General features: G+C 42.6%; 2 protein-coding genes across 5 annotated transcripts in view; one reads left to right on the top strand and one right to left on the bottom strand.

The window, feature by feature from the left end:
* Positions 1-9,092: 9,092 nt before the first annotated feature.
* On the bottom strand, positions 9,093-14,939 carry YOD1 (YOD1 deubiquitinase). The gene is made up of 2 exons (XM_054024893.1): positions 14,689-14,939; positions 9,093-13,439 (listed from the first exon to the last, which is right to left on the bottom strand). The coding sequence occupies exons 1-2, from the start codon at positions 14,894-14,896 to the stop codon at positions 12,733-12,735; spliced, it is 915 nt and encodes a 304-aa protein (XP_053880868.1). The 5' UTR covers positions 14,897-14,939; the 3' UTR covers positions 9,093-12,732.
* Positions 14,940-15,554: 615 nt separating this feature from the next.
* Positions 15,555-25,617, top strand: part of PFKFB2 (6-phosphofructo-2-kinase/fructose-2,6-biphosphatase 2) — a 28,182-nt gene continuing 18,119 nt past the window's right edge. For 2 of the 4 annotated variants that reach the window (XM_054024888.1, XM_054024889.1), the window contains exons 1-7: positions 15,638-15,725; positions 16,384-16,522; positions 20,588-20,713; positions 21,602-21,698; positions 23,746-23,812; positions 23,945-24,019; positions 24,611-24,667. In XM_054024888.1, the coding sequence (XP_053880863.1) occupies positions 16,426-16,522; positions 20,588-20,713; positions 21,602-21,698; positions 23,746-23,812; positions 23,945-24,019; positions 24,611-24,667 (519 nt within the window). In that variant the 5' untranslated portion in view covers positions 15,638-15,725; positions 16,384-16,425. Of the gene's footprint in view, positions 15,726-16,383; positions 16,523-20,327; positions 20,454-20,587; positions 20,714-21,601; positions 21,699-23,745; positions 23,813-23,944; positions 24,020-24,610; positions 24,668-25,617 lie in introns of those variants that run through there. The other 2 variants (XM_054024892.1, XM_054024891.1) reach the window with 2 other exon arrangements.

The raw sequence follows: 25,617 nt of genomic DNA, 5'->3' as shown, positions 1-25,617 counted from the left end.
TTGCTTGGACCTAAGGAGGTCAGTTGCAGGGTGACATAATCCTTTCAGAATGCTGATACTTCGCGTGCCTAGAGCAACTTTCATCTGAGGGAAAGTCCTTTATGAACATTCCCTAATTATGCCTGGGAGAAAGGTACTAGCATCACTCTTTTATCGCTGGAGAAACTGAGGCAAAGTGACTCTGTGGTAGAGCTAGGAAAAGAACTCCGAAGTCCTGACTCCTTGTTTTTTTGCCCCTTGTCTTTTGTGAATAGACCCATTGCCTTCCAACTTTTGCTGAGACTGAACAGGCATGCCAGTTGCTATGGTGTTTCTTATTGTAAGATCACCTACCCTCTCTCAACTAGACGGAGACAACCAAGTCACTTCTTACAGGTCACTGAGCAGCCCTTTCATTTCTGCTGGCCCCCCCACATCCCTCTAACTTCCTGCCTCTGTCTTAAACATTTTAAATAGGTCTCACAGGAGACACCTTAATCTGGCATCCTGTTCTTCTGCATAGTTAGTGACGTTTGGAGGAGTCAAACTCATAGCCTTGACCAAAATGTGTGTGTACATAATAATTAGCTCTCTTATGAGGTGTCTAGTGGTATGTGGCAGTGAATATATTAGTTCTCAGCAAGTTTATTCTCTTATGTGGTTAAGTAGCTTAGATTTTTGCAGCTCACTGCAGAAGAGCTTTAATAGAATGATTTATTTTTCACAGCTATAAAAGTGCATTGCTAGTGAAACAAGCTTGTGTCTATGTATCACTAAAGAGAAGAATGAGGGGGCATTTGATAGCTGCTTTCAACTACCTGAAGGGGGGAGCCAAAGAGGATGGAGATCAGCTGTTCTCAGTGATAACAGATGACAGAACAAGGAGTAATGGTCTCAAGTTGCAGTGGGGGAGGTTTAGGTTGGATATTAGGGAAAACTTTTTCACTAGGAGGGTAGTGAAGCACTGGAATGGGTTACCTAGGGAGGTGGTGGAATCTCCTTCCTTAGAGGTTTTTAAGGTCAGTCTTGACAAAGCCTTGGCTGGGATGATTTAGTTGGGGATTGGATTAGATGACCGCTTGAGGTCCCTTTCAACCCTGATATTCTACGAAAGGCTTCTTCCCAGACTGGACCACCCCTACAGATATCCCAGTCATCTGCATCTCCATTAACAGTCTTTGTAGCAAGCCTAGCACCCACAGCAATGAGTTCATGCAATATGCGTTCCTGCTCCCTGACTGTTTTGTGAACCTCGACACCAGTCAAGCAGGGGAAACTTTCCCTCAGCCATATAAGCAACTGATTGTTCGTAGACAATAGCACCTTTCTCTCAAGCTATTGTAACAGCTGCTTTCAGCTGCTTCTGGAGTCAAGCAACTCAGGCTGGTAATGCCACTGAAATCAGTGACTTTAATTTGACCTTGTGTATCGACTCTGCTGTGTGCCTTCAACTCCCAGTGACTGCAGCAGGAACAGGATTAGAGTCTGAGGGTCTGACTCTGCCAACTCTTGCTCGTGTGAGTAGCCCTGATCTCAGTGGTGTCATTGCTGTGAGTAACAGCTACTCACGTGCATAAGGGCTTGCAGACTCAAGTCTAAGTGCAAGCCATTCATTGACTTGCAACAGTTACGTCAAGGGGGACCTTGGCCGAGTGGGAATTCACAGGCAGAGCACATGCAGGATTGAGGCGCAGTGTTAGCCCTGGCACAGTGCATACTGAGTTACTGTGTTTTATTTTTGCGGGAGAGGAAGGAGAGTAAGTGTGAGCACACACACCTTCCATCATGATTCTACCGTTTGCATTAGTGCTTTCTACAGACTGCAAAAAGAAAAAAAAAAACTATTTGCAAATGCCATTAAAGCACTCTTGCAGCACTCACAGATGGTGATGAGCACAGAAATATTTTTCCTAACAAGGAAGGTTTGAATGTTGAGCCATGGGTCCTGTGCAAAGCTCAATCCTCCTGACTCCCTCCGCCCATCAGTGGCGGCTCCAGGCACCAGCGCAGCAAGCGCGTGCTTGGGGCAGCAAACCGCGGGGGGGCAGCTTGCCGGTCGCTGTGAGGGTGGCAGTCAGGCGGCCTTCGGCGGCATGCCTGTGGGAGGTCTGCCGGTCTCACGGTTTCAGCGGCAATTTGGCAGCGGGTACGCCGAAGCCCCCGGACTGGCAGATCACCTGCAGAAATGCCGCCGAATTCGCGTGACTGCCCGCAGGCATTCCACTGAAGGCCGCCTGACTGCCGTGCTTGAGGCGGCAAAAAACATAGAGCTGCCCATGCTGCCCATGATACTTTCTCTACTTCCCAGGGTTTCACTCCCTCTCCTGCCCAAACACCTTCCACTTCTCATTCAAAGCCACTTGTCGTCATCTGAAGTGAAAAGACATCTCCTTTGGTAGCATCTTCACCTCCACGAACAAGCATGTCACCTCTGCAGTCTGTCTCCATTAGGCAGATACAGAGTCCAGATATTATTTTCAGATTGAGGCATCTCTTGAATCACTCAGCTGACTCTGTGCTGTGCAGTAGGAGCTGTTAAAAGAATAAGAAATGATTTGTCCTTTTCTGCTTCCCTGACTTTAGGATCTGAGGCTACTATTAAAGTTACACCCCTTCTGGTTGGCGAGCAGTGTGGGGCTTATTTCTGCTGCTCACATCTGCTCCATGAGGTTTGCCACATCCAGCCACGAAAAAAATCCAAGAATAACCCCAGCAGCAAACTCTCATCACTCAAATCCACTAGCTGACTGGCTCACTCAGGGGTACAAGCTTCAGTTATCAAATAAAGGAGCTGCTCCTATTACAACATGTATTCCCTTAACACTACCCTGAATCGTTAGGTGGAAATGTTATTTAGCCATTCAGAGCCATGTAGAAAAAACTAATGCAAAGAGGCACAGAGATTTGCCTCAGGTCATCCTGGTCATTGTCCAATCAAATGGGAGAGGGTGTGGGGGTCAGAGAGCAAGGAAGAGGAGCAGTCTCCTAAAGCCGTGGATCCAAAGAGAAGGGACACCCCTCCACACGAACACAATGGATACAGCTTGCTGCCACATGGCTGAGACCCCAGGGACAGTTGCAGAGTTACCTGCAGAAATGAATGTCATTTCAGCATTAAAACCAGGTGAGAGATCCATGCGGTTATCCCTGGGAAGAGAATCCGGCTGGATGTCAGAGTTGCTGGTCCTCAGTTTTACCCCTAAAACACCACTAGCCTGTATAATTGAGTGGATTTGACATTTATGTTCCTTCCCTGGTATATAATTGGCATTTTATGCATCCATGTTCTATAAAGATGATCCATAGAGGAAAGAGTTGTAGTGTTGGTTGCATGTAAGAAACCTAAGATTTCACCCATCTACCTACCAATTGCTCAGTTCATAAACATGGTCTTGAAAATTAATATAACTTTAAAAGTATGGGGTGGGATTTTGAAAAATACTCAGCATTAACCTAACACTGCTCCTACTGAAATTCTGTAAATGGTAAAACTCCGATTGCCTTCACTGGGAGCAGAATTAAGCCAACACTGAGTGCTTTTGAAAATGTTTATACATTTTACCAGCTTTCAGGGTAGCAGCCGTGTTAGTCTGTATCCTCAAAAAGAACAGGAGTACTTGTGGCACCTTAGAGACTAACAAATTTATTAGAGCATAAGCTTTCGTGGGCTACAACCCACTTCTTCGGATGCCCTAAATCTAAGGGCAATATGTCTCTGTTCAAAATGTCCTGAGCTGCTTATTTTATTTTGCTGTAACCAGTATCTTGCCTCATCTTGAGCAGAAGATTGTAGCAGAGTTGATATTTTTCTTACGATTACTACTATGTAACATTTAATGTTAGTGTGTAAACAAATTCAGGCGGACACGTGCTTGGTGGTATGCAACACAGCTGTAAATATACATTATGCACACTCAGGAATCATATTGTCTGCAGCAGTGTTGTTCCATACACAGGCACTTGAAGGCCACACTATTCCATATACACCATTACAGCCAAAGGACACTAATTGTGGTCCAATCCTGTAGTCCTTGGGTCATGAAACTTCCACTGACCTATACAAGTGTTCCATCTGCAATATCATACTTGCTTTAAAGTAATTTATTAAAAAACAAATCCCTTCACTCTAGTTCTAATATCAGATAGCAAATTATATTTAAAAATGTATTTGCATTTCAATAATGAATGAATTAGATTTACATCCCTCTTGTTTATAGTCACTTTCTAGTTAGGGAAATAGGGATTGCCAGACTGGATAAGTGGCTCATTTAGTGCAGTTGGCTGTTTCCAAGAGCCGCCAGCACCAGATACTTTTTTTTAGAGGAAGGTGCAAAAAAGTCTGTAGTGGACAGTCATGGAATAACCTGTCCCTAGGTACAGTTTCTTCCTAATCCCCTTAATTAGAAGGTGGTTTATGGAAATTCTTAAATATTGGAAAACTTTTTTCAAATAATTTTACCTTTCAGCAGTTTGGCAGTTTTCTTGTGAGCAAAATAGCATTTGGAAAAACAAACTGCTTACAATTCCTCTGTCTTTTACTTGATATTTTTCTTCCCATTACTGTGGGTTTGGTAATAAAATAGAATACACAACAGCTTTCCACAAGCTGCACATTCTCCTTGCTTAATAATTAACAAAAAGGTTCCTTTGAGGGAAGAGGCACAAACATTGACCGTACTAAATCTATAAATATGTTTTATATTAATCACCTTTGAATAAAAACATGACCTATTTTAACACTTGATATGCACTCCCAAAATATAGTCAAAAATATGTGGCTCAACAAGTTAAAGGACATTCCGTTTAGGTGATTTGCTCTATGACAAGCTTCTGGCTGGTTCTTGCCTATTTTTCCTCTCTATGCAGGCAAGTTAAGTAATCAGAAAAGTGTATTTACCCACTGCAAGTGCAAATAGAATTTTGTTTTGTAGATATTCCGAGGCATGTGTTATGCTATCAGCACCTCTACTGATTTAGCAGGAGGACTCAAAATAGTTCTAACTACTTGAAAATAGAACCCCTCGCAGCCTGATACCCTCTGTGTGAATTAAACATGTCATAACATCTATTAATTTAAGTCCTGATCTGCCAGGGGCCTAGCACTCTTACCTCCCATTAAAGTATCAAATGCGTAGCACCCCTAAGGAGTAGGCCTATAAAAAAGACCCCATTTGACTGCACAGAAACTAAAGACCCTATCCATGAGATAATGAATTAGTGAGAACCTGAGTTATTTTCATGTCCTTCCTCCAACAATATAGGCAGGGGCAATCTAAAGCGGTGTGTGATTTTATATATACAGTATGAAGCACACACAATGCTATAGGCAAACACCCCACTCCCAACACAAACGGACTTTGGCCGTGTTAACAAGTTCAATGTACCTCACCCTATTGATAAATACAAATAATTCGGTATCGACACTGAGGGTGTGTTGCGGGGGGTGGGGTGAGATTAAAATGCGCTTGTCGATAAGGTATCTTACCAGGCTGGGCTAGTCACCTACATGTAGTGCTATTTCCACTTGACTCTGTAGGACGGTCAGGTACTTTTCTCCTGTCAGCTGTGTACAGTTCATTAGCATTTTGCCTAATTAATTAGTTTGTTGGTAATTAACAGCATGTATATAGCACTTCACATTTTCAAAATACATTACAATATTGAACCTTAACCCAGCTGTGAGATAGTTAAGTTCCCCCATTTTACAGAAGGAATAAAATAAGGCAGAGAACTTAAGTGATTTGCCTAAGGTCAGAAGTAGTGAGTATTAGATACAGTTAAAATCTCTCCCCCTCCTATTTTCCCATAGTACAAAGGACACTGCAGCCATTGTCAGGCTGGGAAGTTTATTAACTGCTTGGTTGCCAGTCATTCATTACAAATAGCTTCATGGTGCTTTGAGTCAGAGTAGAAAAGCAGTGATTTCCCCACCTCTCCATTGTAGTTTTACTTCACTCGGTCCAAGCCAGAACAGGAAGGTAATAGTGAAAATTAGAGGCCCAATCTCATTTAAAACTGAAAGTATGAAAGATTGAAAATTGTAGCTACGCCTAAAATGCAAGCAAAACAAGTTATGTCCTGTTAAAGGGCAATGCAGCTTTTATTAATATATTGTACAAAAATAAAAGGACATTTCTGAAAACAAACATTTAAGTCACGGAATGACAGTTATACTAGAAATAGCAGCTAGTTCCCAATGTTTTGTGGGGCAGCTAACTGCCTAGGATGTTCAATCAAAATGGAGACTTAATTTTGGTGGGCAATACAATCCTTGCTGCAAAAATATAGTAATGCATGAGGAAATGTTTTGACCATCACTAGTATATCACTCCCCCACAGACATCCCATTTTGTCTCTGTACTGTGTTTTTCAGGACAATGTAGGCAGTCAACTAGAGAAATATAGTAACAGACTCTTGACTAGAGAATGGGTTTTAGTGCAAATATCACTTTCAACACATGAAAGACAGCACTTAACTGATTTCTGCTGCAAGGAAAATAGGGACTCCCTGGCAACCGACAGATTCCCCTATAGGGTTTACCAAAGCCAGTTAAAATGAGTTAAAACTGCAACTGGCTTGTCTTCACAAGCTTTGTAATATGTGGTTAGTTAACATGGGTTATACATACCTTTTCTCCTACTGAAGACAAGGCCATAAAAGAACGTATGTAGTTTTTGGAAGCTCATTAGTGTTAAACCACCTGTGCACCAAAGGGAGAATAGGTGCCCTAATATAGTTGCAGTTCAAAATTTAATACCTTCTAGTACTTGTTTAGCCTTGCAAAATGGCCATGAAAACTAATCCGATTAAGCCCAGTATCTAGGGTCCATTCAGATCCTGATTTGGGGGAAGAGAGGGATTTTTACTTGTCAAACTACAGTACTCAGTTGGGGTAAACAATCTTGCAAATGTATTACTTCAGATAGACTGAGCACAAAGACTATTCATCATTCATATGCATAAAATTTACAAATTGAATGGGAAGATGCATTAACATCCCCCTCTGGTGTTAAGAAATGAGAAATACATCGAGTGCATGAGATTGACCAAGTATGCTGATCCTTTAGAAAATAGACCTCAAATTGAATTGACTACTGCAGGGGTAGGCAACCTGCGGCACGCGAGCCAATTTTCAGTGGCACTCTCACTGCCCGGGTCCTTGCCACCGGTCCGGGGGGCTCTGCATTTTAATTTAATTTTAAAAGAAGCTTCTTAAACATTTAAAAAACCTTATTTACTTTACATACAATAGTTTAGTTATATATTATAGACTTATACAAAGATCTTCTAACAACGTTAAAATGTATTACTGGCACGCAAAACCTTAAATCAGAGTGAATAAATGAAGACTCGGCCCACCACTTCTGAAAGGTTGCTGACCCCTGGACTACTGTATAACCATTACATGGGTTTTTGTACACCAAGCAACCAGTGAAAATCTTATGCAGAAGACAAATGGTTTACCCGACAGTGTTCACTCCCCCCCCCCCCACTATAAGCAAAGTGAATGTAGCATCACTTAATCATACAGATTTAAAAAGTAGAATAATGCAATGTTCAAAATAGCAAATTCAAATGGCTTCAGAAGACTTACAAGTTGTCTTCTGTATAGTCCTCACAGCAATGACATACTGAGAACGCTGGAAAATATGATTGGACAAACAATATGCCACAAGTAATGACAGGATTCTGATGTGAACTTGTGTGCATAGAAGATAGACTCAAGTTACTAACACTATATTTTGAGACACCAAAATCCTCTTCTGTCTCTTGCCATCTTGGACAGGATTCCTCTCTTCAGCTTCTGACAACTGTGCCCTTCTACCTTAACTACATCCTATGCTCCTTTCAGTTCAATATCCTTTCTACAGTATTCTGAATTTGCTAAAGGTTACATTGTCTAATCAGGCTGGTAAAATGTATTCTATTTTTTAATTTAACTACTGTATATTAAATCTCTTGCAATCAAGGCCTTGGCTACACTTACCCGGTAGTTCGGCGGCGAGCGATCGAACTTCTGGGTTCGACTTATCGCGTCTAGTCTGGACGCGATAAGTCGAACCCGGAAGTGCTCGCCGTCGACTGCGGTACTCCAGCTCGGCGAGAGGAGTACCGCGGAGTCGACGGGGGAGCCTGCCTGCCGAGTGTGGACCAAGATAAGTTCGAACTAAGGTACTTCGAACTTCAGCTACGTTATTCACGTAGCTGAAGTTCCGTACCTTAGTTCGAATTAGGGGGTTAGTGTAGACCTGGCCCAAGAGTGGGAAACAATTATACAACTTTGTCCTTTGTATATTACTGAAGCTCCAGTGTTGTGTAGCGCTTCATGCTCTTAGTCTGAAGCATACTGTACAGACATATCATGGCACAATATAGCAACCGTAGGTGAAATCACACCTCCATTAAAGTCAAAGATAAAACTTGCATTGCCATTACTGAAGGTATGACCTTACCCCATGGTTTTTGCACTGTAGGCATCAGTTTTTCAGGCTTCTGGAAGAGTCTTCTCTTGTGCATGTCTTTTGATTCTTATTGTCCAAAACAAACTCCTTTTGAAGTATCAAAGCTAGTAGTCTAACTGAAACACTAAAGATTGAGACTGAATGCAGTGACTTTACACAAAGTGCTTTTTGAACTGAAGTGCCACAAAAAAAAAACCCACCCCTGTTAACCATGTGTTAACAACTAAGCTACATTGCTCCATAGTGAATTAGACACATTTTCCATTTACAGAGTCCAAGTTTCAAAAGTTGATCTAATTGCACTTCCAAACCCCTGGTTGAGACCATATTAATTGCACTTCCCTTTAGAAGTGATTTCTTTTTTGTACACTGAAAAAACAATTTTACATTGTGGAATGTCATGTACACTTTAATAGACCTTACACGAATACTGTAGTGTTTGACTTTGTCTCAAAACTCTACTTGCCCATGAATTCCACAGAAAAGCTATATTACAAGCGCTTATTTGCCTTTGGAACTAGTTAACTGCAAGGGGCCAAGTGTTTGTTAGTGGCTTGTGAAGACTAATTGATGCTCCATTCACTTAATCAGGTATTTCCACCACTGTAACTAAACCCCAAGACCCGAGCCACAAATGAACACATCAAAAATATGCATAAATCACACTTTTATTGATGCAATAATGAGTTTTGCAATATAGGGCACATGTTTTAAGAAATACTTAAAAATAACCTGTGCTAATGATAAAACAACAACAGGATGTTATGTTACTGGAATACATGGGTATGTTTTTAGTAACAAGATTTTTAGAAATTGTTCACTGTTATTTTACTGCAACACCAAACTTACATCAGGCTAGGTCCCTGCAAAACATTGCTAAACATGTAAACTTTGACAAGCTTTTAAAGTGCTGCGAAAATCATGAGATGTGCATTTCTTCATGCAATATAAAATGTTTGTGAAAGGCCACATGATTAGTTTGTTATGCTTCTTTCCTCCCTTCTTCAGGAAAAGGAATTGAATGCTGGTGAAAAGGGCCAGATTGGCAACATGGAAGCTGAAGTCCTATAATTAATCAGAACTAGTCCCGCACAGGCCAGCTTCAAAAGGATAGTAGTGTGCTTCAACCTTTACCAAGGAATCTACCTCTAGGGGTAGGAAGTTCAGTTTCCATGGCCCATTCAATCTCTAGTCTCAGCTGAAACTTTCAGCATGGAAATTAGTGCTAATAATATTTGGAGGGAGTTGTAAAGACATCAGTCCATATCTGATGGTATTTTGGGGGTCATTATGGACAGATGACAAGCTTCATCCCCAAATGCCAGTTACCTGAGCTTAAGTTCCATGCGGTCTTGAAAAACTAATTTTACAAAGTGTCCACAATTAGTATCTTGGAGCTACAAGTAGTAATGCTTCAGTGCAAGTCAATTAACAGAGGTGTTGAAAAAGTCAGAGGTTAATTCCCCTGAGATAAGGAAATGAGAGTTCCATGTCTGTACTGTAAAAAAAGGGCACACACATGCTAGTAGTAATCAGACATAATGAAGCTACCACAAATTTATAAGGTCTTACCATAAGAGAAAACATGTGAAGTTGCTTTTTCAAATATATTTTACAATTTATCCCCCCAGAAAATTTAGATTTTCTGCTTGGGAGGAAGGTAACTGACCACTTTCCATCTCTTAGATTCTGTAAATTACTCTGCTCTGTTAAAATTCAATGTCTTAATTTTTCAAAGTTAATTGTTACACTAAAAAAAATCTGAACAAGTATTACAGCAGTTCAGTTGTGATTTCAGATCCAAATCATCTGATTTTCTAGGTAACTAAAAACACATTCAAGCAATGAGAATGACACTTGCATTAAATACAATATAGAAGATTCAATTAAATAAAGCAGACTCTTTTTTTAGAGTTAGACCAGGGCAAATAAACACTTGTGACCATGCTATCCACTTTAGAGATCCATTGCAGATAGTTTGGACTTGGTTACAACATATGCAAAGATTTATCAAGTCTTATATTGCAGATTCCAGAGCACAAAACTAAAGGATTTTGCTGTACAGAAGTTATGTTCCCCAAAGCCAAGAATAAGTTTGCTAACATGGCACACAATAATAGTACTTTGCACTTATGTAGCACCTTTCATCCAAGCACTTTACAAACATCAATCCATTAGCCTCACAATACCTCTGTGAGGTAGATATTATAGCCATTTTATAGATGAATATACAGACTGAGGTGTAGCAATTTGTCCAGGGTGTGTCACCCGTTCACTGACAAAGTTGGGAATATAATGTAGGAGTCTGATAGTCCCTTGGTCTAGTCAGTAACCCAAGTTCCATCTCAAGTGTTTATAATACAGTATCTTTCATGTTCCTAGCTTTAAGCATCTGCTTCTAGTCGAGCATTAAAAACAGTTTAAAACAAGTCTAAAACCTAAGTGGGTTTAACACTGGCAGCTAACTTGATTTCTGTAACAAACTCATGAGTGCAATGTAACTTAATACTGAGCAAAAGAATTCTGGTCCGTTATACTCTTGGTGATTATACTATTTATATACTACTTTGTATAGACCTTAATCCAGCAAGACACCCTATGCACATGTAACTACAAGCACGTTCCAAGGAGGATCCATAGAACTATCCCTATACTTAGATATGCATGAGGGCTCCAATTCAGGAAATTACTTAAGTAGGTGCTTAAGGGGGCTTTCCTGAATCAGGGCTTTAGTCAGGATAGCCGTAGTAAATTGTTTGTCTTTGAATAACTAGAAGTTTCCATTCCTGAAGCTGACACATTGCTACTTTATTATGAAGATGTGTATCTTTGTTCCCCATTTGCACAAGCATTCAGAAGGCATTTCAGACCCAGAACAAAAGTAACAAAACATGGCTAAAAGAGTTTAAATGCCTTAACACACACGTGTTGAGGCATTCTAAGAAATAATTTCAGTAATAAGCACATTTACAGCATCTTTAATTTAGATGATATCAAAGCACTCTACATTAAGCCTCACACTCCCCCATAAAGTGAGATTTCTTTATTGTACCAGTTTTGACATCCCTGCTTTTGTCATTTCAGAAGTAGAGCATTTTACCTAGCTTATTTTGTTGTGAAAAACTGCTCCATTCCCTATTAGAATAGAGGTCTTGCTACTTAATCCCTGGGGAGAAATCAAGCAAGTTAAAGGGCACCTGGCAGAATGCAAACAAAAACTTCAAGTTTTTCCCTTTTGGATAAATGCTCTGACCTTCTGAAAAAAGAACAAGCCTTTGAACTGTAAAAGAGTGAGAACCAAAGATTAAAAAGTGCTAACACAATATCTGGAGCCCGGTACAGCTTACTAACACTTTCAGTGGCCACAAGAACAGCCACATTTAAGCAAAACTGTATTTTAATGTTTAACCAATACAATCTGTAATTTGAATCTCAATTACTGTAATTCCTTCTTGCTGGAATTGAGATCATATTGTTACCAAGGATCCAAGTATTTCAAGAAACATGCCAACATCCTGATGCAGTGTAAACAGAGGGGTTGACAGTTAATTTTCAAGCAACTAAACTACATTTCAAGTAGTATCTATGGAAAAATATTAAATTTATTGGGTACTTAACTATCTACTCATTAATTTTAAAAAGGCTCTCACTACAGCCACTATCAGACTGTACGTTCTACTTTTGTTCATTGTGACCTAATACAGGGCAACTTTGGTGTTACCATTTCTATATGAAGTATGCACTATAGGCATCTCTGTTGCAAAAATCGCTTGAATATAGAAGAGTTACTATGTAACTCTTCGTACAAAATGCTGATAGGCACATGAATATGCCAAACTAAGACCAGTTTACAAGTACTGAAAGATTATAACTAAACCCAATAATTCAGAGTTTAGATTGCAACTGTTACTCTAAGTCTATGTAACTCTAGGTACAGTATTGTATGCATGTCCAGCCATGTCACACAGCAGCTTCTCCATCAGAAAATAAGGTTCTTCAGGAGTCAGGACTTTTAGCTGCTAACATACAACAAACAGCTGCCAGTTACTTTAAAATCAGCATGCAAGAAGTTACCTATTTCAAACTAGTTGGGAAAAGTGTGTCACTACCGCATACCTATCTGTAAACCTGCACACTATCCATAACAAACCTGTGCATCTCATTCATTAAGTTAAGAGGGTTTTTCAAGCTTCGAAGGGAGTTTTTTATGCTTACATATAGCTTATCTGAAAACCCAGAATCTTATTCTGGGGCAGTGAGGTAGTAGATGCAACCATCCTCATGTAGATGTCACACTTCTCCAAAGTTCGCATGCCCAGTCTCCTTGGCATGTTCTCTGGCTTCCACTTGTCCAGTTAACCCCTTCTGGCACACCATGCATCTTAGTGTAAAGCGATTTACATCAGTAAATTGCCTCTTTCGTCTGGCTTCATCTGCCAATTCCAATGCTTGTGCAAGAACAACATCATCATTTGTTGAGAAAATGGTCAGGGGAGGGACGTCTGAGTCAGGGATTTTACGTTCAAGTGGATCATAATGAATCCCATCATAAATCAGAAGGACCCGCCTAGCATAGCCAGCATCTTCCCCAAAACGGTCAATTCTGACTGTTTGTGTATCCACTACACAGATTTCACACTGATAAAACTTAGACAGAATGGATACTTCAATGGCGCCTCCCCATGTATCTTCTCTTCTGATCCACTCACAATACTCTTCATTGGTTTTCCCTAGTACTGCCTCACAATAGGACTCTGGATCACTTGCCACTATCTGGGCTATAAGACTGCGCATCTCCGGAGCACATGCTGGATCATAAATGCCTCCCTCTACCACATAGAATATGCTTGTGAAGAGACAGGAGTTATCTGCTGGAACAACCCTCCTTGCAAGTACAGGCAGTGCTTCCCTGACCAAAGTAGGGACACTCCTTTTTGCAATTACAGGTGACTCATTCTTGGGTTTGGTTGTGTCCTCTTCAACAATTAGAGTATCACCTGTCAAAAATAAAAAAACAAGAATTATGAGGATTAGGTAGATGAAATGCAGTGTTGCGTCACCAAAGTGCATTACGAACAGAAAGGGAAAAACTACAAATACAGAGAAGCAAACCATTTAAAGCCTCCAGTATATCATGCCTCAGTTCTGACAGAATCAGATCAGCACAATAGAAAGCATTACCACTTAAATAAATTACATAAGAAGCTGCAGCAGACTGTAGCTTTGGGCTCTCACTGTAGATTGCTGGTTCACATAAAGACACAGTGTTTGTACTGAAGTCTCCAAATTAGCACAGTGGTTAATGTTTTCAAGTTTATTGTCCAAATCTGGAACATGAGTGATACTCAATCCCTTTCATTTTAGAGTCTCTTGAAAACCCACTTTAGAGGCAGTGAAATAGAAGATGTTTACATTTACAGAAGCTGATAAACAGGTTGGACAGTCACTGAAAGCACTATTTTGCAATCAATTTTTTATTAAAGGGTGGTAGCCCTAATGTCCCAACCAAGTTTCAGGTAAGGTAATTATAATCTGCTAAAATGCAGTTTCAATTAGGTATGGCATTCTTTTGCTCTTCCTGTCTTGAGCTATGGAACAACACTGTGTGCTGCAGAATATTAATCTTGTGTCTTTAAACACCTAGTGCCTTTCACGCCAGAGAGGACTACAGCTTTTGCTAGATGTTCTTTACACTGTGTTGAAGCAGGCTCATAAGGCTTTAATATTTGCCGAGAGAATGAAATAAGCTCTAGAAAGGAAATGCATAGTAACCCATAACGATTTCAGTGAGCCATGAGCATGATCAGATGAGTTTATAGGGGCAACCTGAACATACTTCCAACCCAGCTGTCTCTACAACATCCATTCAAAGGGGTCAAAAAATACATACTTCTATGCATGATCCTCTCTCCTCCACCCATTTTATCCTGGCTCTGCTCTCGCTGCATCTTGAGCACTCGAGGGCAAGTACCTCCTTCTCAGACCAGCCTTGCCCGGTGGGGCACACAGCAACCTCCCAGCACTGGGACTTTCCCCTCCTCCCGGCCGGATTCAGCCTTTAGGAACTACTCCCCCACGCCCCTGCCCGCGCCCTAGGGTGAGGGGAGGAGACGCTGACCCGCAGCAGGCGCTGTCCAGGGGAGCTGCCCTGCCCACGATGGAGGCAGCCGGGAGCCCCCCAGGCAGAGGCAGCCCCCCGGCCCCGCCCGCCGGGGAGGGGGGGCGCGGTGTCCCCACGCTCCTCACCTGAGTGGATGCCGAGCTCCCCCAGCCGCCGCTCCCCGTCGCTCAGGTCAAGGCTCCGCGGGGGGAAGCCGAGCAGGAGGCGCTGGGCCGGGGCCGGCACCCCGGTGAGGGCGGCCAGGGCGGCCTGCAGCTCCCGGAGGCGGGAATGCGCCGTGAGGCCGGGCAGCGGGTGGGAGCCGCTCCGGGCCTTGCAGCGCAGCCGCAGCATCCTCCTCCGGGGCCGGGGCTCCCAACTCTGCTGCCCCAGCAAAATGGCCGGGGCAGCTGCCCCGCCAAGTCTCGCGACGCTTCCGCCGTGCCTCGCTATTGGCTGCGGGCCCCACGCCGCAACCCGCGTCTCTCCCCGCGTGCCCGCGGCGCAGCCAATCCGCGGCTGGGGGCGGAACGCTCGGGACGTCCTTGGTGACGTCACACGCACACGGAGAATCTCACAGTCGAGGGGGGACACGTCACCGCGTTCTGTCTCCCCGCGGTCAAGGTGGAATAGGAGCTGGTGGGGGCGGGGCTCTAGTATAACCTCATTTGCATAATTGCATCTTATTTGCGTATCAGACGTACCTGTTCTTTTACTCCTTCGCAGTTCAGGGGAAACTAATTGAGTGTCTGAGCTCATTTACATGCCATTTATGTGTGGACGTTTTTGCATCTCATTGGCACCCTGTGCCTATGGGCGCGTGTACGCCCCGTTTGCATGTCTAGACCTAGTCTAATTGTTCCCGTTCATTTGCCTAGCTTGGTTCCACCGGTCTCCCCCTGCGCATCCTTCCCCAGCACAGCTGCAGGGTTGCGTCTTAGTCACGTGGGCGCCACATTAGCATACCATTTGCATCTCGTTGCCGGTCCGCCAGCCTCAGCCGGCAGCTGGTGTCACCTGGGCAGCGCGCGCGGGGGGCGCGGGCTCCGCGCCGGCTACCTTGCTGCAGTGCGGGATCGCCGGTTCATCCAAGTCCTGGCTGCTGCGGGAGGCTCCTGGCCGGTGTCTGAGGCTCGCAGCGCTTGGCAGGTGCAGCAGCCGCCTGGCTTCCCACCGCTTCGTGGTACGTCTCAGCGCGGAACCCGGTCCCGGGCTCGTGCTGAAGAAGGCTTGGGGGGTTCTGCGCCTCAGTTCCCCCTTGCTGCGAGCGGGTGTGTCCGGGGGACTCTGCAGGTCGGCACCCGATGAATGGCAGAAATCCTGGAGCGGGGCTTGGGAGTGCCTGGCTGAGAGACCTGCCCAGTCCCCTGCTCAGAGGATGCTGTCAAACCAGCTGGGATGATTTCCCAGCCTTGGCATCTCGGGGGCTGGCCCCTAAAAAAGTGCCTAGCAGCTGCATAATGACTTTGGGAGGTCGGGGGAAGGCTGTTCCTTTATATTTGTAGTACTTACAAAAGGCAAGGGGCAAAGGTAGGTACACTCCCCTCTAATCCTTCTGTTCCCTGGCTGAGATGGTTCATTAATGTCCCAGGTGAGGGATATATTTTTTCCCCCTCTGCTTCATTTTTCTGTGCTTTGCGTTATCTCGTGCCAACTACATATGTTACGACCTAAGTATGTTACGACCTGCTGTTGACCTTGGACTACAGCTTTGAGACTGTTATATGGCTTCCTTTCCCTCCCACAAGGAACAGCACTGATAAGTTGCTATGCATCTTCTTTTATTCTGTCTACTGGATTTCACAAGGATTTGTTTCTTGGTTCTTCTTTTCTTTTCCAAGAGCCTGAAGGTCCAACACTGACCAAGTGTGAGATTAGCAGCAATGTCAGGACATACAGCATTAGTCCCAGAGCAGAACAACAACAGCAGCAACCAGGAAAAAAAAACTTCAAATATGCGAGTCTCAGAAAAAAAGTGCTGTGAGTATTTGTAACAGTCTTGAAGAAAATAGATCTTGTGTCTTGCAATGAATTTCTCTTTTACCTGTTTATAAAAAGAGGTAGTCAGTCAGTCATGCTTTATTCCTTCTAGCTCAGTGCAGTAGTAAAGACAAATACAATTTCATCCTTAGTGTAACTCTATAGACTTCATGTCATTACACCAGGAATGAATTTAGGCCTATCCCGAATCCTGAAATGAGCTGCACATGAGTGCAGGATCAGGATCTTTTTTTTAACATGCACAATTTTTGTTTTTAAGTCTTTAACATAAACATCTTGAATGATTTTACTTTTTCTGACTCGATAGCTGAATTGTGCCCCCCATGCAACCCTCAGTACAAGTACAACAGTGGCAGTGCTGGCTTCCCCCATGTCACCCCCCCAAAGTGCTTCAGCTCCGATCTGGAGGGTTGTTCATTTTGTACATCCCAGTCAGTTCTTGGCCTTTCTGGCGAGGCTGTCAACAAAGGGAACAATTGTGATGTGTTTTTATGATGTCCACTTGGAACTGAGATCATCAGAAATAATTTCATGTGGGCTCCTAAAGTAGTACTTCACAGGTTTATAACTGTTTACAATTCTTGTTTGTATCACTTCTGTCCAGTTATATTTGTTACACGTTTTGCTCTTCTGGGCAAATGTTTATCTTTCAAGTTAATAATGTTTTGCAATTCAGCTGTTTAAAAAGGAACTCTATTTTAATGTAGATTAGAGTTTTAATACAATCTCTGTTCCTGAAAGCCACCCACATGTACTAGGCAACAAGTAGCACAACTGTACTGAACAGTGGTTTAAAATAGCCCACCATGAAACATTGTTCCATATTTCTGTCTAATGTGCTTCATCGGGCAGTGATCTGGGCATGTTACATCTGTGATAGAATCATAGAATATTAGGTTTGGAAGAGACCTCAGGAGGTCATCTAGTCCAATCCCCTGCTCAAAGCAGGACCAACACCAACTAATCATCCCAGCCAGAGCTTTGTCAAGCCGGGCCTTAAAAACCTCTAAGGATGGAGATTCCACCACCTCCTTAGGTAACCCATTCCAGTGCTTCACCACCCTCCTAGTGAAATAGTGTTTTCTAATATCCAACCTAGACTTCCCTCACTGTAACTTGAGACCATTGCTTCTTGTTCTGTCATCTGCCACCACTGAGAACAGCCTAGCTCCATCCTCTTTGGAACCCCCCTTCAGGTAGTTGAAGGCTGCTGTCAAATCCCCACTCACTCTTCTCTTCTGCAGACTAAATAACCCAAGTTCCCTCAGCCTCTCCTCACAAGTCATGTGCTCCAGCCCCTAATCATTTTTGTTGCCCTCCGCTGGACTCTCTCCAATTTGTCCACATTCCTTCTGTAGTGGGGCGGCCAAAATTGGATGCAATACTCCAGGTGTGGCCTCACCAGTGCCGAATAGAGGGGAATAATCACTTCCCTTGTTCTGCTGGCAATGCTCCTACTAAATACAGCCCAATATGCCGTTGGCTTTCTTGGCAACAAGGGCACACTGCTGACTTATATCCAGCTTCTCGTCCACTGTAATCCCTAGGTCCTTTTCTGCAGAACTGCTGCTTAGTCAGTCGGCCCGCAGCCTGTAGCGGTGCATGGGATTCTTCCTTCCTAAGTGCAGGACTCAGCTATTTGTCCTTGTTGAACTTCATCAGATTTCTTTTGGCCCAATCCTCCAATTTGTCTAGGTCACTCTGGACCCTACCCCTACCCATATCCCTGATCTGTTGAGTTAATGCCAAAACTAGTGTCTACCAATCTCCATTGAACTCTTTTAATCTAGCTCTTCCAATTATCTGTTGTCATAGGCCAGGAACAGATTTCAGCAAAGAATCCCAAAGATATTTGCTCAGTAGGAAGGATGCACACACACAATACTATGATTTAGGGCTGCATAATCACTGAAGGTCTGTTTTGATTTTTACTGCTTTCCAAGTATCTCTCCCCCATTGATTTTCACTCCCATTGAATATCTTTATACTTTTTCTCCACATGTACTAGTTGCACTTATACAGATTACACTCATTTTGTTTTTTCCTGCTTATATATCTAACCATTCTGGATCCCATAACACAGTGTCTTTACTGATTTTTCAAAGCCTCCCGATCTAGGTCACTCTGGGAATTAAAATTTAACATCTTGTTTGCCTCTTCCTTCAGATTCTTTATAAAGCTATTTAAAGGGACATCATCAATTTAAAAATTATGCTTGTGTTTGACAATGTTTTACCTACAATTGTTGCAAATACTCCTTAAAATGACTATGACTGGAAGAGACTGTGGGGGAAAATATTTATTTTTTCCCATTTGTTTACTTTGTGTATTTGACAGCACTTGGTACAGATGGCTTCCCCAAAGTCAGTTTCCCTGTTGTTTGTGCTGGGTTTTTGTGCACAGCAACAAGTGAGAGAAGAACAGTCCTAATAATAGACCAATATGGCTATAAACTATAAAAAAATTGGCATGGGGGTTTGGGAGCAGGTGTAGTGCACAGATATACCTTTAACAAAGTATTTGAAACTGACTAGATTTACAGCTGACAAAGCCCCATCAATATTGCAGTTAGATTTGCATTTTATCTTGTGTGGCAAAACCATCTCAACAGGTCATTTAGATATGGAAAAGACTTTAGATGCTATTTTGTCCATTCTGTGTTCCATTCAGTTTATAGTCACTTGCTTTGACCAGTTTAATTATAGCAACACATGCTCCCATATGTGACCCAGTCACACTGAATGGAATCCCTCTGGAAGAAGTGCAGTCCTTCACCTACCTAGGCAGTATCATCGACCAACAGGGTGGCACGGACGCAGACATAAAAAGCAAGGATTGGTAAGGCAAGAGCAGCTTTCTTACAGCTCAAGAACATCTGGAGCTCTAGAGAGCTGTCTTTGGCAACAAAGATTAGACTGTTCAATTCCAACGTGAAATCAGTCTTATTGTATGGAGCTGAAACCTGGAGGATAATTAAAACAACCACCAGGAGGATCCAGACCTTCATAAATAGTTGTCTTAGAAGGATTCTCCAGATCCGCTGGCCAGACACCATCAGCAACATCTACCTCTTGGAGAGGACCCATCAACTTCCAGCAGAGGAAGAAATTAGAAGGAGAAGGTGGGGTTGGATAGGACACACACTACGCAAGCAGCCAACCAACATCACTAGACAGGCATTGCGGTGGAACCCCCAAGGCAAGCGGAAAAGAGGCTGTCCAAGAAACACCTGGCGACGCGACCTTCAGGCTGATAGCAAAAAAATGGGCTATACCTGGAACCAGCTAGAGCAAATGGCCCAGGATAAAGGACTCTGGAGATCTGTGGTTGGCGGCCCATACCCCGACTGGGGTGACGGGCATGAGTGAGTGAGTGATGCTCCCATAGCCCTGTCTATAATCAGTGTCTTTCATATAGTTCTATAAAACTCAGTTTTACTTAATTAGTGGATTAATTAATTAATCTGTTGCTTTTGGGAAATTACGTGACTTTTTTTTTTTTAAAGAAACAAGAAACTTTATGCAAAAACATTAATGGTAAAAAAAATCCTGCTTCACAGCAACAGGTTAAACATTACTAATTTAGTTTCTCAGATCATTTGTTGAGTATGTTAAGGAAGGAAATTAGATTCCTGTCTGCTGTCAGTAGAGAAATATGATCTCTTTCATTAAAGAATTTTTCCTATGTCCTTGACAGTTACTCCTTAATAGTTAAATATTTTTAACTCTGGCTGACGTATTTTGGCTGACACATTAGTCACACGTTATTTTCCCTGTTCCCCGTGGCTGATCAGTCGTTAACCTACTTCATTAGCTAACACCTCAGAGAGCCATGCTGTGGTCCAGTGATTGCTATTAACATTTAATTGGATGGAAAGGCATGATAATGAATCCACTGTGTGTTTCATACAGTAAGTAACCTTTTGTGTGGCTGGTAGATGGGCAGAGGCAGTGGGTTACTCCAGAAATGAATTTGGCTTCTGACTTGGTTTTTGTTCTAAGGTGTTTTAATTAGTTTAATGATTTCGCCGCCTCCTCTTTCCAGCATGGGCTTCCTATATGACCAACTCCCCTACTTTGATTGTAATGATTGGCCTTCCTGCCCGGGGCAAGACTTATATGGCCAAGAAATTAACACGCTACCTCAACTGGATTGGTGTGCCTACGAAAGGTCTGTACGGATTTTTGTACGTGGTAGCTTAAAGTGATGGATGGGTCATGGAGCTGGCAATGAGACATTTGTTTTAATCCAGCCCAGGTTTATAGTCACTGAAAGTTGTCATAACTTGATCAGTGTTGTCCCCGGTGAACAAGCACCTAGGGCATAAAACCTTATTGACAGTGCCAATAAAGAGCCAGAAGATTCAGTTATCCATAGCAACTGAATTCCACTTGAACCCTTAGAGGTGGTTTCTCCAGGCAGATTGGAAAGGGTCAGTGTGTTGGGAAAGTTTAACTAGTGTTACTGAAGCTGTATCTATTCTGTGCTTATAGAGGGAACATCATCCCGGTGCAGAGGGCCAGCACAAAATCTGTGCGTTACTTAAGTCCTCGAAGTAGGTCTTAAGTGCTTCAGACAGAGGCTGCCAGGGCTGCCAAATTTGGTATTTTTTCTGAGAACTAAATTTTTCTTTAGCAAAGTGCATGAGATATTATAAAGCCCCTTCTGCTTGACTTGGGCCTCTTCTCTTTTCAGTGAGTGCATGTAATCCTGCTTAATGGGAATAGGGATTGCACATGAATATACTGATAACTAGGAGGATAGTTATCAAAAATGTGCATTAATTTGGGGAGATCTGGGAAAAGTTACACATGGAAAATCAGATATTCTGAAAATCTATGGTGCAGTTTAAGTTTTTCAGATTTCAGTCATAAGGAATTCTCGTGGTGTTTGCAAAAGTTAATTTGAAGTAAAATTGCTGGAAGGTTTTAGTTGGAGGGATAGCTCATAAATTGCTGTAATCAAGATAAGGATGTGATTCTCCTCTTGGCTCACAATCAGGTAACATGTATTTGTGAAATGCTGCAAATCACACGTCTTTGTTTGTTTTTTGTGAAGTGTTTAATCTAGGAGTATATCGTCGTGAAGCAGTGCAGTCCTACAAGTCCTATGATTTTTTCAGGCATGATAACAAAGAAGCCATGAAGATTCGGAAGTAAGTCTGTGTCAGAAGGAGAAACCCAACTTGAATAGTAGAGGGAAAAGTTCATGTCATTCTGAAGTCTGCAGCTGGTTTCAGACTATACCTCTGATTGTAGGAAGTGACATTTAATGTCAATAGACAAATATGGAGTTAAATTCTGCCACCATTGCTTAGGTTGAGAAGGACTTTATTGCATCAGTACTCACACTGATTTCAATAGAGACTACTCACAGAGTAAGGTATTACACTGTGTGAGTAAAGACAGCAGATTTGGGCCTGCAGTAAAGGTTTTGTGGAATGGATTAATAATTTGTTCTATCTGAGGAAATTCCAGATTATTTTACAAGTTTTAAAAACTGCTTTGGGAGCATGTGACAGAATTTAATTTTGTGTAGACTAGTGCTCTTCAAAAATAGATATATTTTTCATTAAATCCTCATATTCCCCACCTCCATTCTCCTGGTTGCTGGCACTTTGAGAAGGAGGAAAAAAAGGCAGTTGACCCTTGCCCAGTTGACGATACAGCTGTCACTATACAGGTTTAGGGGTACTAGAAACTCCAAGAACATCTGTAAGTGAATACCTGGAATTATAGCGGGAGAAAGTAAATTAACCCTACCCGGTAATTTAATTTTGCAGACAGTGCAGGGGGAAATTTCCAAGCATGTGAGCTTGCTTGTGGCTCTTACAAAGGAGAGGGATATTGTTGTTAAACTCTCTAGTAAATGGTCTCAGGCATACTAAAATATACCATTTTATAGCCCCTATAATCTCTGTGTATTTCTCTATACCTTCCAATAGGATAAAATATTTAGGGCTTCATCCTCCCAAGAGTATTTGTGGCAAAACCCCCATTGATTATAATGGCAGCAGGATTATGTTTTTTCTGTAGCTGTTAAGATCAAGGCTTAGTGACTGATCATTCTTCTGAATTCTGCGTTGCTCTGGAATTTGCTTCTGAACTCAGGTTACCTCTAGGTCAGTCTAAAAGTCATGCCGTTCCAGGGTTCTGCTTTGATTTTGCACTTCTCCACCAGAATAAACAATTCCCAGCTCCAGACTCCAGATCAGTTTTCTTACAGACATTTGCACACAGCAGGGCACCAACACTGTTGTATGAATTCAAGGTGACAAGCAGCCTTATTCCATAAAATTCACACATCGGGGCAGAGGGGACACACGCTATGTGCTTTGTTGGGTATTCAGTGCATGCCATTAAAACAGCTGCCCTAGAAGCTGGGTCTTCAGGGTGGGCATGAGGCCTCCTGCTCATGAGTAGGTAACAAACTTCAGATCCTCTTTAACAAGTTGGCAGAGATATAACTGTCCTTCCAAGAAAGTGCCCTTTGGTCCTTGTATGGGCATGTCTACAAGCTGCCATGCTCTCTCACCTCCTTGACTGTAGCATAGATATGTTCTTTTAAGGAAAGTTTATCCTTATAGATGAATGCCAAGGGTGAAATCCTTGCTCCGCTGAAGTCCATGGCAAAACTCCCATTGACTTTCATGGGGTGGAGGGCAGGATTTCACACCAGGGGTACAGTAGTGGCTGTTTAACAACAGGAGACATCCTGGGGAGAGATGTCAAATGATGCTAAAACAATAAAACTAATAAAGGGTCTAAACCTGCTCCCATTGAAGTCAGTGGGAATTTTGTCAGAATGGGGCCCAAGGGACAAAACTCAGATGATAAGAGAGGCATGTAATACAAATAAAAAGCAGATGGATTAAAAAGTCCTTATTGTCCCATTTAGTGACCAGTTGGGAGACCTAGATTCAGCTTCTGCTCCTAGAATCTATCTTCCCTGGCAGGCAGCACACCAGTCCCCAAAGAATATGACTCCACAGAGACCCATTTGTTCCTTTAAGGAAAGATGGCAACAGACTCCTGGGCTGGAAAGATAGAGTGCTCAGAACAGAGACGTGGAGGTGGAAAAGGGATTTAAACAGGGTTGGCTCTGTAACTGATCCCACTTTGAGCTTTGGAGCCGTGGTTCATGAGGCTTGGAATCTGAACACTTTGCACGGTCTGCAATGCTGCCAATTTCTCTCCTTACAGACAGTGTGCCTTGGTGGCTCTGGAAGATGTGAAAGCTTATGTCACGGAGGAGTGCGGGCAGATAGCTGTAAGATAACACTTGATTATACCGAGTTTAAATCAAAAGAGTATTAAATCAAAGCCTGAAATTTTCATCCAAACCCTTCTGGCAGCTTTAAAAATTGTAGCTAATGTTGTTGGGATTATTTTTTTCTGTTAGGTGTTCGATGCAACCAACACGACTCGAGAGAGGAGGGACTTGATCTTAAATTTTGCTAAAGAGAATGCTTATAAGGTGACTTTCGTTGATCTGGGATAAGGACTGTAGGAGTGAATGCCTCCCTTGGGTGTATCCCATTTCCATTAGCGTCAGTAGCATCAGATGGCAGTTTTCGGCCCTTATCTTTGTACAGTGCTGCTGTAGTTTCAGGGCTTGTGTCATCATTTCCACCTCTGCAAAGCTGGTTTGAAATGCTGTTCTGGTGGTGTTTTTCATCCACTCTGCACCGGTGTCAATGAATATTTAAGGTTCAAAGTAGGGGAGAATCAGCACCCTTCTATGCGTATGTCTGATTTGGGAAGTACCCTGTTTAATGGATTGTCTGTTGGGATATCCCAAACAAAATATTCTGCCCTCATCAGCCCTTATCTCTCTGGAGCTCAGAGATCATGAGGATGTGTGTGGCACACATTCCTAAATAGACAGATGCCCCTCACAGTGGGTTCCTGTTAAGGTTAGTTTCTCACAAAGCATATCTGGCTAAATCTATCCCTTGGGTAACTCTGCTGACTTCATTTGTGGCTATACTGGAAATTAATATGACCTATTTACATTACTCTAGAGGCTCTTAATTCTACTAAACATGCTTCATTGCCTCCTCTCTAGGTGTTTTTTGTGGAGTCTGTCTGTGATGATCCAGAAGTCATTGCTGCCAATATCCTGGTGGGTGCTGAATGTTCAGAGGCTCAGTCTGTAACATCCTTCTGTAGAAGCCTTGATGTTTGTCATGGAAGGTCACAGACTATTATAGTGGCTCACCATAACAGCTGAGATTCATTATTATTAGAAAGCCTTACAGTAAAGTTAAATCTAATCCACAGAACTCAGGGGATTCTGGGTTTAAAGGCTTTTACTCTCCCTCATTCTGTTGTGCCTGCCTGTGGGCAGGTGATTCTGTGAAGTCGTACTGAGTGTTCTACACTCAGGTGTCTGGTTGGGCCTGGTGTTAATCTCTGTTACACCCATGTAAATTCAGAATAACCCAGTTGAAGTAAGATGAGTCACTCTGGATTTATGCTGTCCTAAGAGAGATCAGAGTCTGGCTCAAAGACTGAGTTCTAACTTTCATTCTGATTTTCCTTTCTGCAATCACAAAGGGCATCCTAGGTTAAACTCACCCAATATTCCCTTACCCTGCTTTAGTGCAGCTTATGCCAGGATCAGAAAAACTGGACTTTGTTATCTCACCAGGCAGAAAGAAATTGAAACTGAACTGCTTAAGTGTAACTCTGCAGTTCTTATTCTGATGCAGTCCTATCCCTGAATAAACTGCCTGGGGTGGGGTGCCCTTTGCAATACTGTATGTAGTTCTGATAGCCTTGTTCTGATGTTTCAGTTCTGAAATAAGTGGTTAATATTTGCAGATGCATGGCAACCAAGACAGATGGGTTATTTATGTGGGAACTTGGAAACCAAACTAAAGCCATGAAGCATTTTATCTTGGAACTTGATTTTATTTTCATGGGAAGATCTGCAGTAAGTGGTTTGTGTGGAAAGGCAAAAGTCAAGCCATCTGTCTCTGTCCCCAGGCCAAATGCTACCCTCTGACATTTGGAATTGTTCTTTGTTTCCTTTTCAGGAGCAGGTTCTTCACAGGGCAGATGGGAAGGGGA

This window comes from Malaclemys terrapin, chromosome 4, assembly GCF_027887155.1.
Source record: "Malaclemys terrapin pileata isolate rMalTer1 chromosome 4, rMalTer1.hap1, whole genome shotgun sequence".
NCBI classification, from domain to species: Eukaryota; Metazoa; Chordata; order Testudines; family Emydidae; genus Malaclemys; species Malaclemys terrapin.
This window is presented reverse-complemented; position numbering and strand designations above follow the sequence as displayed.